Below are 16,401 nucleotides of genomic sequence, written 5' to 3'. Positions count from 1 at the left end.
GTTCCGGGGGAAATTATCCGTTTGCATGGACGTTGAAGAGATTGTCAGAGAGATTATTGCATGCGGGGTAAATGGAGGGACGAGATTGTAACGTTTCATTTTTATGGGACTTTCCGTGTTCTTGATGGTGGATGTTATTGCGGCTCTTAAGCGATATTAAGGTATTTTAACGTTATTATTTCGATATCGTTTTTTTAATGAAATTTCCCTGTTCAACAAAGATATCGTAGATTAATAAAACCTTTGTTGATTAAACATGTTTGAAAGTTATTCTTTTAATTTGACACTCTTAAGTATATATCCAACATAATGAATTCTCTTTTTCTAAAAAGGAGAGATCCTATTTCATCAAATTAATAATTTCTCACGAATGTTTCTTCAAAACTCATCGAATCGTGGTTGAAAATCATCGATAAAAATCAATATTCGTTTAGAAATTTATTTTAGCCTAACAATTTTCTAAATTACAATTACGGTCACCGAAATGTGATCGGCGTAAGATAAACAGAAAATTATAACGGACAAAGAAAGCCGATCTTATCCTGCATCGTTAATTACGGGACTAACAACTGGTTCCTGCTGACGTGTCCATTTAATGCCGTTGCTAATTAATTATATCGGATCCCTAAGAGAGAACTAGCCACGAATCCGCAGCAATGCAACGTTCTATCCGTTGCTTTGTTACGACTGGTAGAACGAGTTCCGAAAAGGATATACTTTGAGCTACCCCATGTTTCCTCTGCATTATTAATAACCACGTCTCATTAATTACGATTGACGCGCGTGTCTCCGAGAATATCACCGAAACGATTAAAATCGATTGTTCTATTTGTAGATAGCATAATTGTGTAAAAAGATTGACACGACGTGACTGTACAAAATTTCGAACTCCTTTAAGATGAAGCGAAAATTACAATATTTATACATGAAGAATAATTATAGTAATAAATAAATAAACAAGAGTCTAATTGCCATTTAACAGGCTATTAACTATCAGATTAAATTAATATAATTTCCCGTCCGGAACACGCAAGGAACCACGCGAGGTATTCCTTGGTAAAGTTTATAGCACGATCGTAAAGAGGACTACTTTCGAGTCGGAATCTTAAAGCTTATTAGGGAAGCACGAGCAAATCGCATTAAACATTTTTACTTTATTTCGCACTCGATAGCCAGGAACATGTTACAAACTCAGTATCTTCAAAGGGAACTTTGAAACCATATTGTAATCGTACAAGATACCGAGGTTACTGACCTGCAGGAGTATTGCGACCTTTCCGAAAAACCGGACATCTCGCGTCAGTTCGGGTGCCACGCCGGAAGAAGGCGCGTCAAGGACGCGTGGAAGGGTGGTCGTGACGAATTTTGAACAAACGATCAACGCGTGTCCTGAAGAAACTTGAGAGCTCGGATAGTTTAAACATATTCTAAGAGAACATGTTCTAACATTCAATCGGTATTGACATATTCTAGCATTCTATCAGCATAGACATATTCTAACATCCTAATACGAACGACAGAAATACGTACATTGCGCTGTACTCGTTTACATACCCGCTTCATTAAAATCCAAGTTCCTTGCTACTATTGAATTTAAAAGACGTAAAGTTCAGTTCTTCTTACCCAATCTGCAACTGCTTGCAACTGATAACCACAGTTATTCAGCGCACAACGTTCGTGTCCAAGTCAATGAATTATCGGAGACAGACGCGTACTGTATAAGTTTATACTGTGCGATTCTGCAGATCCACTTAAACGACTTATTTTCTCGTGTAATTAAGAATCGAATTATTCGATGGAAAATTAATAGCCAGCTATTAATTTTATTTTCAATCTATCCTTTTAGCACAGAATTTGTATAAAATGAAATAACGAGGGACACTTTGAAGAGGGAGGAAAGAATTGGGTTGCGAGGAGTTAAAAGCACGGCCGTTCTTTTCATAGAGATATTCAGCGGAATACAATTTTAACTCTCGAGTAACTGCACTGTTTTAAATCATACGAACGGCTGCGTAGGCGTGTGAAATGAAACACCGTAAATTACGCTTAATTTATGGAGAAAAACAAATAAATTTCGTTGAAAGAGTTTGTTCGGTACGAAGTTATTACATGCTCTTTGACTTAACCGCCTATTAAACGGTTCATTCATCTGCTGTCCGCTTCTCATTTCTCCGTTTCCTCTTCATTCTTGTTTTTCTTTCCTTTTTCATGCACTCCGGCTTTTTATCGTAGCGATTAACATTACCACGATCCCATGCTATTTTTAGTCTGCTAAGAAAGTACTACAAGCAAAGAAATATTAAGGAAATCCGGATTAACATCGGCATTGTAATTCAAATAGTTTCGATGCGCTCGTCGCTGTCGGGGCAATTCGTACAACGGTTAATAAACACACGTGCTAATGAACGATAACGTTAAATGTTCAAAATATAACGATTGTTAAAATTTTTCAATTCTACGAACATTTTTAAATTTACGATTTAATAAAAAAAAATAGCGATAATCTTTCAAGTGACAGCAGGGACAGCAGATGAAAATTTGACACAAAGTTTCGTATACGCCGTTCAAATTATTTAAAATTAGAATAAAATCTAATAATTGTACGTACAATGTAATTACAAGGTGGATTATCATAAAATAATTTGTTTATCAATCTTTCAGTTATTTCATGATATTGATCAATCACTTATCGGAATCGGTGATCACTTCGCACGTCGAATGACGTTTGCTGTCGAACGATGTTACGTATTACAGGGAGTAAATAAATGCATAAATAAGACAATATAATGCTTGAAAGACGAAGCGTATTTCTCTTTAACGAGCACGTGCCTCACGAACATATGCCCATTCGTGAGCCATAATGCTTATACGTATACGTAATGGCTGGCCGCGTGCATTCCTTCTTGCGTTGACCCTCATCACATATATGAATCATAAATCATAAGCATGTTATATCGCGGATTTGCAAACAGTCTCGTATTCGTCGAAGATGTCGTTGGTGCTTTACAAATTTACAGCTCTATTGAGGCGTGTCAAGTAACGTGTTGCTATATTTTCGTAGACAACGGTTCAATATGATATATTTGACGAACTCGCAAATAAGAGAGGTCTCTTATGCAGATTAGAAGTCGTCAATATTTTATCGCAATCATTTCGTTAATCTTCGATATTTTTATTTATTCATAGAAATCTACATTTTATGTTATAATAATATACCATAATAATTAACAGTTTTACGAAATTGTTCTTCGTATTAACATCACGTATTTTGTATTTTTTCTTTTTTTTTTTTACTTTCTGTTTCCGATTATTCGATCAATAACCAGTATTCATGGTTCTGACGAGTTTGAAATTTAACTAATACGCAAATAAATAATTGTTATAAGAATACCTGGATCTGGAAATATAGAGATTCGCGGAAATCATCTGTTCCGCGAATTGCACGTGTTAAAAGATTCTTTTGAAAGGAAGAATAATGCAAACAATCTTGCTGAATCGTCTCAATAAACGTTTGTTCTGCTTGTTTCTCTGCGGCCGCGCGCCTGTTATTACATAATTACGTATGTACACTGTGAATGATTCGGCTTAAATGTCAAAGGCAACGAGGCACTGCGATTTATCGTATCGTTTGATACGTAATGACTAAGAAACAGAACGTAATATTATGCAACGCCTTGCACGAGGGTCATTGGTCATTCAACTTGGAGTAGCATTGACACAATGTAGGTGCTGATTGAACTACGGAAACGTGCACGAACCGGCATGATTACCTTGATATCTCTTTACCGTACAAATATCTTACGAAACGTCAGGTGAAATATAGTATGATTATAGTGATGATTTAAGAAGTATATCCTTTGATGCTGTCAATCCTTTTCCTTGACAACTTCGTTCGTGATAGGTTGCAGAATTATTACTTTGCAAGCATCCTTCGATCGCGAGAAATTATATTGATAAAGCGTGCGTGGCATAATGCATATGAAGTCTTTTTTCTTATTTAAAAAAATTTGGAATATATTATACCGAGAGTAAAATATGAGAATATAATTATTTTTAGCGATGACGATAAAGATACTTGTAATTCAGACATAAATACGTTATTGCAGGCTTTTTATGAAAATTCGGGTTAGACGTAAACAGTTTCGATTGAATTTAAATAATAAGAATAATATAGAATATAGTTAAGAATAATATATATATATAAAAAATAACAAGTAAATATAATAATAAGGAATAATAAATTAAAAATAATAAAAACTAGACTTACGCATCATTTATCTCTATTTTCATTGTTAGCTATATACTGTCAACATATAGCTACGTAAATATAGCTAATATAGCCTAAGAAAATATTTAAAAAGAAAGAAGGTAATAATTAATTTCGTCGCAATAAAGTAACAATGTTATCAATAATACTATATAATAACAAAAGGAGGATAATATAATTTCTACAAATGCTTTGTCCATTACGTTCGTAGGGAGCAAGTGGTTGTTTTCGACATGTCCCATAACACGCGTTCCCATATATTTTTCTAATAAAGATGCAGCGTTGTATTCTCATTAATATAATGTTCTCGGTACTACAATTTGCGTAATGTGTCTTAATAAATCCAATTGCTCCCTCTAAGCAGATGTCTCTCAATGTATAACAATGTAACGCTAGCCAGCGTGTAACAGGCAATGAGATCCAGCATCGAGTAGACTTTCATATAAAAGTACGCACGTAGCCTAAGCATCGTGTCTAACAACAAGGATCGCATTACGGAGCGTGAATCACTTAATATTAATCTAGTACAGCCACGTGGTACGGACAACACAGACTACAACTACACACGCGAGTGATATGATGATTGCTCCGATCGTGGCTTACACGTGCACTAGGAACCCTAGACTAGACAAAGAATTTACGTCCGCCATTTTATACGTCAGACGTCCGGCAGACAAACAAATATACCTCATACGATGCTCGAGAATAATTGATATTTATAACAGTGGCCCATGACAGATCGATATAGACTATCATACGGTAGATGTGCACCATCTGCGTTATTGATCTTATAATGGCAATTAAATATACCGTGTACCAAACGTATTTAACCTCTTTGTGGCTTTGTCTAATTCATAAATTCTTGTTTCTTTTTCTCATTTTTCAATAAGCATTTCAAATTTCCTCGAAGTTCGAAAAGATATCAACTTGTGGGATTGTTGAAAATAGCAGGAGATAATCGATATTATTGACATTGAAAATGAAAAGAAGTTGTATATTGATCGTTCTAAATTATGGATTTATTTTAAATTATTGTAAATTAAGTGATCGAACAACACTCTGAGCTCTGTTAAACGTCGGCTACGTACTTTCAAATCTCTTCGCAAAATAATTGGAGCTTCTTTTTCGTAAATTGTTAGTATCGTAAATCTTCAGAATGGAGAATCCGGTTATTTTTATATTAAATATGTACTTTAGTTTCATAAGAGTGAAACATAGATAAGCATAGACCGAAGTTTGGTAAACTTTTACGTATGCGAGACTGGCTCGAAATATTTTACATCGTCGTAAATTTCAATTGTTATCGTAAATTAAATTTACGTTTTAGCGAAAGGATATTAGAGAGACACTTCACACGAACTAAACATCTTCGTGTCTCGGTATCAGCTACATCTACTCAAAACTTCAAATTGCGAATTTTGAAACAATCGTGTCGCTTGACCAAATGAGTGATTTATCCGAATGTAGACGGTCGATGTACGAATTGCGTAACGTTTCATCGGGTCGCGTACGCATTGACGACTGGCAGGATGAAAAATGAGCAATACATTACACGATCCCTCCGTGAGAAGTGGGCCATTGACCCAAGTAGGTGTAACGACATATTATTGCAGTAATCGTGTCTGCGAACGAGTCACCGCACGAATCTACCGAGTGGACGAAGATAGAGCGCGTCTAATTCGACGATTGAACCTGTCTCTCGTTTCTGCCTCGTCACAGTAGCTCTACTACTAGCCAGTTCCTTCCAGTGCCATTTGTTATTATGTAACGTGCACGTTCCCCGGTGATGTCTCGCGTTCGCGAAAATCAATCCACATCCGTGACTTTGCCTGCCACTCGATCTTCCGCGATGAGGTCAATCCGTTTGAGCTCTCAAGGTCTTGGTACAAGGAACGATCGTGAACTTGCGTTTCTCAGACGGTACCAGTTTAGACTTTCAGAGAAGGTTCTTTAATATAATCGAAATGTTTGTGGGACGTTTGTCAAGTTGGACTTTGACGAAACATCGCTCGATTCTACTATGCTCTTTGCTTCATTTTTGGCTGAGTCGTTTTTTTCTTACGACGGGAAGTACAGGGAAGCTGGGGAAGTTTGTTTCTGTGCTGACCCTTTGAGGGTCGAATCTTTTTTAACCAACGAGAAGAATTATTTTTTATCGGTCGTTGGTAATAGAAACATATGGTTTTGTATAAAAAAAGATATACCGTATACAAATTTGAGACCAGTTTTACCGGAAACAAATATATTTATGGTCCAGTTAATTAACGTTTAAAGATTAAAACTAAAGCAAGAATGGGAAGTAAAAATTTAAGGAGCGTGGAGTTAATAAAACAATGAAGTAACATTCGTATACGAAGAGGCGATCACGGATAAGTGGAGGCTCTTAAATTCAATTCCATTGCACACTTTTTCTAGAGGGAAAAGATTTTTAACATTCGGGTTACATCATCATCCATCGAGATGAAAAAAGGAGGAACAGTTATCCAAACAAAAACGATTCTGCAGCAGACTTAATCCTTCACAAGCGCCTTTATAAAACACAAACGAGCCTCCAGACTCATCAGCATACGTCGTATCTACAGTTTCCGTCTGAGAGATCATCAAAGAGCAAAAGGAATACCGTTCTACTCGTAAAACGAACTCGAATCAAAATCCATCGATATTAATCATTCGAAAAAATTTCCATTCGTTCGGTGAATGCGTGACAGCGCCGTTTTTTTTTCTATTATTCTTTTTTATAGAACGCAGACTGTACTGTAATTCATTTTTCTATTTTATAAAGAACACAGTTTGCACGGTAGAACTCGATTTATCGAATCGAAATGTTAGTTGACGCTCAATTAACTCAATTTTTGCTGGTTGAATTCACCTGTCTGAACGCGAGCTTCTATTGTTTGAATAAAAATTAGTAGCGAAAAAAATCGACAACCTTTTATTACTTGAACCGCAATTACATAAATTTGTTGCGCCTAGTTCCTATAAATCGAACTCTATCGTACTGCGTTTCCTTTTGCCATTTCATAGAGAACGCAGATTGTGCTACGATTCCTCTTTTCCACTTCGTAAAGAATATACGATTCGCTTTAATATTTTTTCTGGAACAATGGCTAGGTATACTACGATTCGTTTTGCTGTTTTATAGAGAATACAAACTGTACAACGATTCGCTTTAATACTTTTTAGAGAACACTGATTACGCTACGATTCCTCTTGCTATTTTATAGAGAACGCAGACTGTACGACGATTCGTTGTCGCGAGGGGCAGACGTGTCTATCGGAGATGAAGTCGGGCCGACCACGTTGCGTGACCTGTACCTATCGGTGTCCCCGGAAGCGGGAGCGCGTCCGGAACCGGACACACCGTGATCGAGATCCATCGGCGACCATGTTGTGTGCCACCAACAATATCACCTATCCAAGCTGGTGTCACATCGTCAAGGACGCCTGCGCTACCGGCTTCGTCCTCGAGACGCGACACGCCGGCCCCTGCAACGCCTACGACACCTCTCCTCTCTATATCGGTAAGTCCTCGACACGCGATTACGTAGATAACACGCGCTTGCTAGTCAATGAATACTGTTGGCTGGGCCCTGTCTGTTCCAAGTAGCCTCTGTATTCAAGTAGCGAAGCTCGACGCTTCACGCCTATCCAAATACGCGACCACGATATTTGATTATTTTGCGCAATACTTTTACCTTTCTTATGATTCTAGCTGGTTTTATTGGATTTGACGAGTTTTATGATTTTCAACCAGTTGTTTTTGTGGCTTTGGTAGATTTCAATAGCAACATTCAAAGACACGACTTTGATTATTTTACACGATACATTTATATCTTGTATAGGTTTCGTTTTATGTGTTTTTATTCGTTTGAATGAGTTTTACAGGTTTAAAAAGTTGTTTGCTGGACTTGAATGAAGTGTGTATTACACGTGTTATACATATACTCATGGATGGCGAAAGTCAGTGAATAGGTTTCTGTTGGATTAGAAAATATGTTTGTTTCAATGAGATTGATTTATGGGTGTTTTCTATTGATGCTGACAATTGGAGATGGAATTTTTAGCATTTTTCTTTTTTTTTATTATATTTTTTATTTTGAAAAGTGATTGTGCGTTTTATTCTATTCTAGCAACTTGCAATACGTTGCTTCTTGCAAATGTAACTTCACGTAGGAGAATCAGACAAATATTCTAAATACTCGTGACGATGTTTTATAAATCTAAAAATCGAAATAACTTGCAATAAAGCAAAATTTAACTGCTTCCTTGCTGATCGTAATTGTCCATTGAATTCAAAGTTCGGAGAATGTTTCGCGTGTTCTCTGCGTTATTGCGTTATTATTTATTTTATAATAAAACGCGCAAAGTTAAACACCATCGAGAACCAAAAAGAAAGGAAAAAGGAAGAAGGGGAGCAATAAGAAAGAGAAAAAGTTGAAATGCAGAGCGTGAACTCGTTTTTCATGGAGAGCAAGCGGAACGAGCGCAGACGGTAACAGCGTGGCGGTCGACACTTCCATTCCGATTTCATTTCGCATTTAGCAAGGGATCGCCGATGTCGAGGGGCCGCGTTTCCCATGCCGTGATAAAGCGGAATACGCGTCTGGTCATTTATCTATTTCTCTCGGAGGCGTGGGCCATTCACGAGCCGTCTGCGAAGCAAGCGATCGTCGTAATCCAGCGTGGAATTCGCCTTGTTCGAGTCGCCTCTGAGAATATACGCGCCCACACGCTCGCTTGTCTCGCCCGTTAAACACAGTCAATCGCGAAAACCCAGAGGAGAGCTAGCCATGGAATTCTAGAGTTCCGTTTGCGATGCCTCGTTGCGTGTGCACTCTCGTTTCTCGCTACGCTTCCTACTGTTGCGTTGTCGCCACGCCATGGGAACCCATGGAACTAGATCGATTTTTATACAAATTTTCAACGCGTCGCATTAGCTGTCGTTTTTTATTTTCATTCGATATTTAATGTTTCACACGAGTGATCGTTTAGGCGATTTAGAATGATTTCTTCAATGAATCTATACATATAGAGTTTCTTGAGACGCGGTGAAATTTTGACGAGTAATTTTTTGAAATACTCGCGTTCAATGAGCGAAGCTGTGAGTCGATTGATAGTTTGAGAGAACAGTGCTTCCTGTTAGAACATGTTTTAGTAATGTTGAGAGTTAGATTCTTAGTCTTTTTGCAAGAATGAGGGAAAAGAATAATCGAAAGTTATGCGTAATTCGAGAAGATAATACAGATGAAATATTATGAGTAAAAGATTTATTGAGAAACTTTGAGAAATATTGAATTACTTCTCTTGTCCTTCCCAATAATCTTGAAAGAGAAATTATTTCCTATTTCACAATAAAATATAAAAGTTCTGTAATTGCATTAATCGAAGAAAAAGCTGTCGATACGATTCTTTCGTTTCTTCCAGTCGATAAAATGCTTTTGTCGTGCGTGAACAAAATGTTTGTGTAGATGTAGAAACCTGTTGCATGCCGGACATAAACGGGAAAGTTTACGCATCAGCGTCTAGCATCCTAAATTATTCTGACTTTTATCTCAGGCACGACCCACGATTTTTCAAACCCGACTAGAATTTATCGAACTTGTAGCATGCTCTACTTGGCACGAGTAAGTACCTACAGTATCAATTAAATTACGATGGTTTCTTGAATTGCTACCGGTATAAACGTATTCCGACATCGATCACCATTTCGCTAACGTTATTGATATTTATTTATAAGTTCCGATGCCCACGCTAACAATAAAATTAAAATAACTATCGTACAGAATGAAACCACTGGAAGAATTACAACAGAGTATTTTATGGTATACTCTGTCGCATATCGTGATTTATTTTGTATTGCAAAATCACTATAAAATAGACAATAAAGGGTGATTTTATAGAGCGATTTCGAGTTAAGCTGGAGAAGAAAAGGAAGTAAGGAAAATTTTATGCTGTTTAAAAAGTTTTATCGTTCTATTATATAGCTATATTATTCCGTTATTTCTTTATTCTACTCTATTCATTTGTTTACTAACTACTAAACTAATTTTTTCGCGTAAATTGATTCCTAGTGCCATTTTATTAATAAAAGCTAAAATTATTCAAAGCTTGACACTTTACGAAATATTTAATTTTTGCACCCGTGCATTTAGAAAAAGGATTCTACCACAAAGCGATAGAGCTTGTTTCTCTACGATCGTTTTTAACTTATGGAACATAACCATAACCTAGATCAGTTACAGATGATAATAAAATTGTCTATGTTTCAGTAGAACGATAATTTATAAATAAAACAAAGGAGAGATCGTTAATCGATAAAACGAACTGGAAAAAATAGAATTATATCGCGGTGATATAAATTTCCTGTCTGTGACATTTCGTCGGTGTATCGTATCGCATATTATATTTTTCACGCGTTTATTACCTTCAACGGTTGTTCCCGTGGAGAACAACGCGTAGAATAGGTTCCTTTCTCTAAATTATAATAGACGCAGTTGAATGCGGCTTTCTTTCATGCCGCAAACGCGCTTATATGTATCGTAATTACATCGGGAAACGATACAATGACGGTTCGCTATTACGCAAATTATAAAAGAGATCGTAACACGTTCAGGAACAGAAGCTTTTGAATAATTTGCATTGTCTTTACGCAGCAAACCATAAACACGGAGTAACGGTGCAACGTTTTAGTTTTTGTTAGGTCGGATATAGATAAATCTAACTTTGTGACACGTACTAGCTGTTGACATTTTTATAAAACCATACGAATGATACCGATGATGAATAACGTATGGTACATGCCACGTTTGCAACTAACGATCCGTATGTAAGATTTATTTATGTGCGGTATCATATATTATTGCTTTTTCTACGTACAGTTATGAAATTGTCATCAATTTATTATTTCCTTTTGTTAGCATATATCTGCTAGCGATTCTGAAAGTAGTCTAAGTCAAAGATATAAAAACATGGTACTTGTCGTACGCTTTGTGTTACGTTGATTTACATTATAATAACATTGAAATATCATTGAAAAATCGTATGAATTGAAGCGTGAAATGAAGTCGGTAGTTATATCGTTAAACAGAACTCGGTTCTTGTTTACTTTGACGTTATTTGATTGATAAATCGGCCAGTCCGTGAGAGACTTATGAATAAGAAAATCATTTTTCTTTTATTTCGTTTTACATATTTCATCGTATAATTAAAAACGTACGTCTTAATCCACGCAAAAGAAAAATCTTGAAGCGAATATCTCGAAAGAAAAAATGCACAAGATCACCTTCGTACAAGTTTGCAGGCATTAGATATTTAAATAACCGTCGTTACTTTACGTAATTTTTTTCATTTATAAAACGACGTCTAATTAGTTCGTCCTAAAATACGTTCCCTATTGTTAGACGGTATTTGTTCCTATTTAAATAACAGTTTATCAAATTCAGATTGAAAAAGATTAGCTTGCTACGACAAAAAGAAGAGAGATACGTTCTTCAAGGACTAAATTAGAGTCATCTAATTGATTAAAATTTGCTAACGATCCATTACGATCTGTCTTGAAAATCTTATATCGAGCTGTTTAGTCTGCATCCATATAGTAGAATGAATTAAGTCTCGCGTGTCATTTACATTTCAATTCCTCGTCCGTTCACATGTCACGTCATCGATCAACCCGTTCGATAATAACGAGCCAAGGGAGAAGAAGAGGAGAATAACGTATAAAATCGAAGTATGTAGCCAGTTTAACGGCATTTCTTATCGCCCACGATACAATGGATCGCACCATGTGCTCGCGATAAAAAAAAAAAAAAAAGAAAAAAGAAAAACAGCTCGGCGCACCATCGAAGAAAAAACTCGCGGAACGTTTTCGATTCGCATGGTGTTCGGTCTCGTTCACGATCGTCAGTTGAAGATAGCATCGGTTTCGCAGCAGTTCCGTAGAAGATCGAGAGATATCGAAATCGGCGTGGCATGCCCGGAGGCGGTATATATCGAACAGGCTTTAATTTAATAACCACCCTTTTGCTTTGGCTCTTTGTTACAGAGGAGGACAACACCTCGAGCAACTACGGCGTCGATCTGGCGGATGAGGACGCGAGATTCGAGGACGCCGAATCCCTCTCGTACAACGGGCAGACGCATCGTTCTTTGGCGTTGTCGTAGCGCGCGATCGATCGATCGATCGGTCGATCCTGTTCGCCAACACGACACGAGTCGTAGATTTCTCCATAGGTGCTCGCTCGAAGGAACCACGCGGATAGGTGAAACGTGTCGCAAACGGAGAGATATTCTCCGATCCATTCGCGAATCCACGAACGATCCACGCGGATAATCGAAAAGTAATCAGATGAAATTCATTCGTTCGCGGATCTACGTGGCCGATCGAAGAATAATAAGTTAAAATTCATCAATTCGCGGATCTACGAACGATCGACGTGGGCGATCGAATAAAATCGATCGAAGAATAAAATTCAACGTGAAAGAATCAGACGACTACCGCGTCCAATTCTCTAGAACCGATCTAGATCGTATTAAGGAAATGTCACGCGAGATATCGTGTGAATTTCCGCTCGAACTTCCGGAGAACTCGAGGAACGACGCGTAACAGACATGTTCGCGCTTCCTCTTCGCAGGTTATACAAGAGCGTACATATATGAACGCCATTAAAATCGCGTGGATGCACGAGCGGCGAGATTCGTGCCGGATAATGTAGATTAAGGGCAGATCAGTATTCTTTTCTCCGTTTTCGGGAGGATTTCGAGGTTTCGCAGGTTCGTTCGCGTACAAGTGACGATTTCTTTTTGTTTTTTTTTTTTTTTTTTTCATTCGAAAGGAAGCGGAAAACTGGCGAATCGAGACTAATTTAACACTTTCGTGATCGAAGCGCGCGATTTGCTACCAGTCGGGAGCCATTCGCGCAGGTTTGTATCTATTGTCTCGGTGTACATAAGTATTTCACGAGTTTGACGCAGACAATTGCGTAAGAAATTGATTATTTCGCATTTTGAGAACGTTTGATAGTGTTGTCGGTTGTTCGAATAGAAAAATATCTGAATTTTTAAAATTTCCATAGTACTTTCTGTGAAAAAGGTATTTTAGAAGTATCATTGGTGAATTTATTACAAAGATAAAGTGTTTCTCCGATGTTTTTAAGAGTACAATGTTGGTGTATATGTTAACTCCGGTCGATGAAAATCACTATTATAATATAGATAGTGTACGAATTAAGCGAAGTTGTAAATTGCTGTAAGTATTGTTTCGTCATCTGCTTTCTTTCTTTTGCCTTTTTAGCGTTATTTTTATTCGGATCAGTTTTAATCGATAATGTACCACAGTGTTCTTTTGTATTAATTTATTATAATGTTAATTAATTTATTGTTCGAAATAATATGAATAAACGAAGTCTGATTGGAAAATCGTGTTCAAAACTTCAACATAATACCAGCTTTTTAATTTTCTTATTTTAACAGGATACACGGTGTAACGTGAACTTTTATTACCAACGCGTATATAAAATACATTTATATCATACGGAGATAGTAACGCGATACAAGTCAAGTACGTGAAAAGTAAGCTTGTAATATTTTTATTATCGTAATATTATTATTATTTTCAATGTTTTCATCCATGCACGTTTTTAGCCACGACTGCCGTTTAATATTGTAGAATTCTGTACATAGCACGTTTACTTTACGTTTATACATTATTTCTTAACGTTAGGATTGTAAATCTCTCATCGATACTAAAGAGTAACATTTACTAATCCAGCAACATTCATTCACTAATATCGTTTAAACTGTCTCGTTACATGTATCGTAATAATAATTCGCTTTAACCAATTACAGCCATACAATTGTATTGGCTCCTGACGATGTATGTAACATTCGTTTTCATAAAATAATCGCGAAAGTGTTAATGACGTCGATGAGTAATAACCATTCATGATCTTTTCGAGAAAACTTTCAAATTAATCAATCCATGTGCTTACTATGGTTCGACGAGTATTATGTAAGTAGATCATTTTAGAAACTCAAAGAATACGGAGCTAATCCGAAAGCTTAAACGACTTAAGCAAGTTTCGCAGGACTAATCGTTAGACCGCGGATTTTTATGCATTTATGAGAAATTTAAAGATGTAAAAATACACAGAAAATATATAAAATATTCAACTAATTCTCCGCTTAGGTTCCATTTTTCTAGTCGTGTTTATAAGATACGAATTTGCATAAATATCCACAGTCTATTAATCACAGTCACTTCATACGAATATCCAGACGGCCGAATTTATCTTTACGATTTTAATTCGCATAACTGGCTGGCTATCGTTACATCGTGCAAACTAGTTACACTTTATTGAAATATTGCTTCTTCGTTAACACATCGTGGATAACGTTGGCCATTAATCGGTTAATCTCTTGCCTTATAATATCGTGTAACACTCGTGATACGGCAAATGATCGACATTCAACAAAGGCACGTTGTATTTTCCATTTTAATTTTAATTTCATAAGTAGATCGACAATTTCATAATTATTAATTAACGCGAACTGAACAAAAATAAAGTAAATAAATCGTGAGGCAAGGGGTTAAGATTAAATCACGAAAATATGATCATGTCGAAGCGCGTAAACGCTGTTGAAGCTTCGAGCGCAAACGTTATTCGAAGAAAACCAGGCACAACGATGGCTGAATAAAATCTTAGAGGTTAAAACTGAATGCAATAAGGAAATTGCAGGTATCGTATACCGGCGACGTTCGGCTAGAAAATATTTGTCCGTGATAAAACTCGCCAGGTAGTCGCACAGCGCGCATTAGAAAAGTTACGGGAATTTTTCACTGAAATTGCGTCCTTGAAGAGGAAGGAAGAAAATAGAAAACCGGTGTGGGGACATGATGTATGCATGAATATTTATCCGTTACGAAGTTAATAGAGTAGAGCGGTGGAACGATGAAAAAAAATTTCAAAAAGAGGCAGGAAAGACTGAAAAGCGGAGAGTGAAATTAAATTTAACGAAGCTTATGGGATCGACGGTAATTTATGAAATTACAGTACGCGATGTGTTAATGGATTTTATAGCAGAGATTCTAATTTCATCTAAAAGAGAATAGGTGATGTTTGATGATTTTATTTATTTATTTATTGTAACTGTTTCTATGTGGAATTATTTATTCTAATTTGTGGAATTTATGATCTATTATTAGTTCTTGTTGAGCATGTTTGCCTGTTCTCTTTGGTTATATAATTATCAATGTTGAAGCTCGGAATAATTTTATAAAATTGATAAAGATTCATTGTGAGAAAATTTTTTCCAGAAAAAAGGAGGATGATATCTCTACTCTAAAGAAACAGATGTTTAATTATGAGAAATTAAAATCGAAAGTTCCATCATCTTAAAATTTAGCTTACATTTTTTTTAAAGAGAAAATGCTGACTTCGAAATGCGAGTTACTTTCTAAAAGATTCTGATCGAGTTTATGTTCCTTTCCTTTTAAAATTCAGATAGAAGATTAATTCTGAACGAATCAGTATTATTCAATTTTATGTGATGCAAGCATATACTATGTGGAATCATAATAAACGACCAAGCTGAATCAGGATTAACTCACAAGGATCACTTGTTAACAATCACTAGCATTCGTTCATTTCTTATACTAAAGAAACAAATACTAAACGCAACAAGGATTATAAATTATCAAAACAGTACGATTTTTCCAAATTTCGTAGCAGTTCAAAAATTTTCTTTAAAAATTTACAGATTCTCTCGCTTCTTGGTCTTCGATGAGTTAAATAATATTTTTTTTTCTTTTCGTCAAATCGACAAAATTTCATTCCACATTCAACGTAATATTATACGATATTTCTGATTTCTAAATGATAACTAGAATTCCATATTGATATCGTTTCATTTTCACTACCGTGTATGTATCAATAATTTTATCCGCATCGACCAGAAACCACTTTGTGCTCAGAAATGGCATTTAACGATCGTGCGTTTAAGTTACGTGTTCTTAAATACATGTACAATATTAGACAGACCATATCTTCGATATCAGACAGCACCATTTCCAATCGTTTCAATGCCTCCAGTCTGGCGCCAGTAGAATTCCCATAATATTCGTACTTAATTTATGTTAG

At 36.3% G+C, this 16,401-nt stretch overlaps 1 protein-coding gene across 1 annotated transcript in view; it reads left to right on the top strand.

Moving 5' to 3' along the window:
* LOC117212668 overlaps positions 1–16,401 on the top strand; it is a 67,669-nt gene that overhangs the window by 43,863 nt on the left and 7,405 nt on the right. The window contains exons 5-7 of the mRNA XM_033457622.1: positions 7,492–7,788; positions 12,309–12,426; positions 13,339–13,355. Of these exons, the coding sequence (XP_033313513.1) occupies positions 7,492–7,788; positions 12,309–12,426; positions 13,339–13,355 (432 nt within the window). The remainder of the gene's footprint in view (positions 1–7,491; positions 7,789–12,308; positions 12,427–13,338; positions 13,356–16,401) is intronic.

This window comes from Bombus bifarius, unplaced genomic scaffold (genome assembly GCF_011952205.1).
Source record: "Bombus bifarius isolate JDL3187 unplaced genomic scaffold, Bbif_JDL3187 scf7180000007970, whole genome shotgun sequence".
Taxonomy (NCBI): Eukaryota; Metazoa; Arthropoda; class Insecta; order Hymenoptera; family Apidae; genus Bombus; species Bombus bifarius.
The sequence above is the reverse complement of the archived record's forward strand: the minus strand, read 5'-3'. Positions and strand labels throughout refer to the sequence as shown.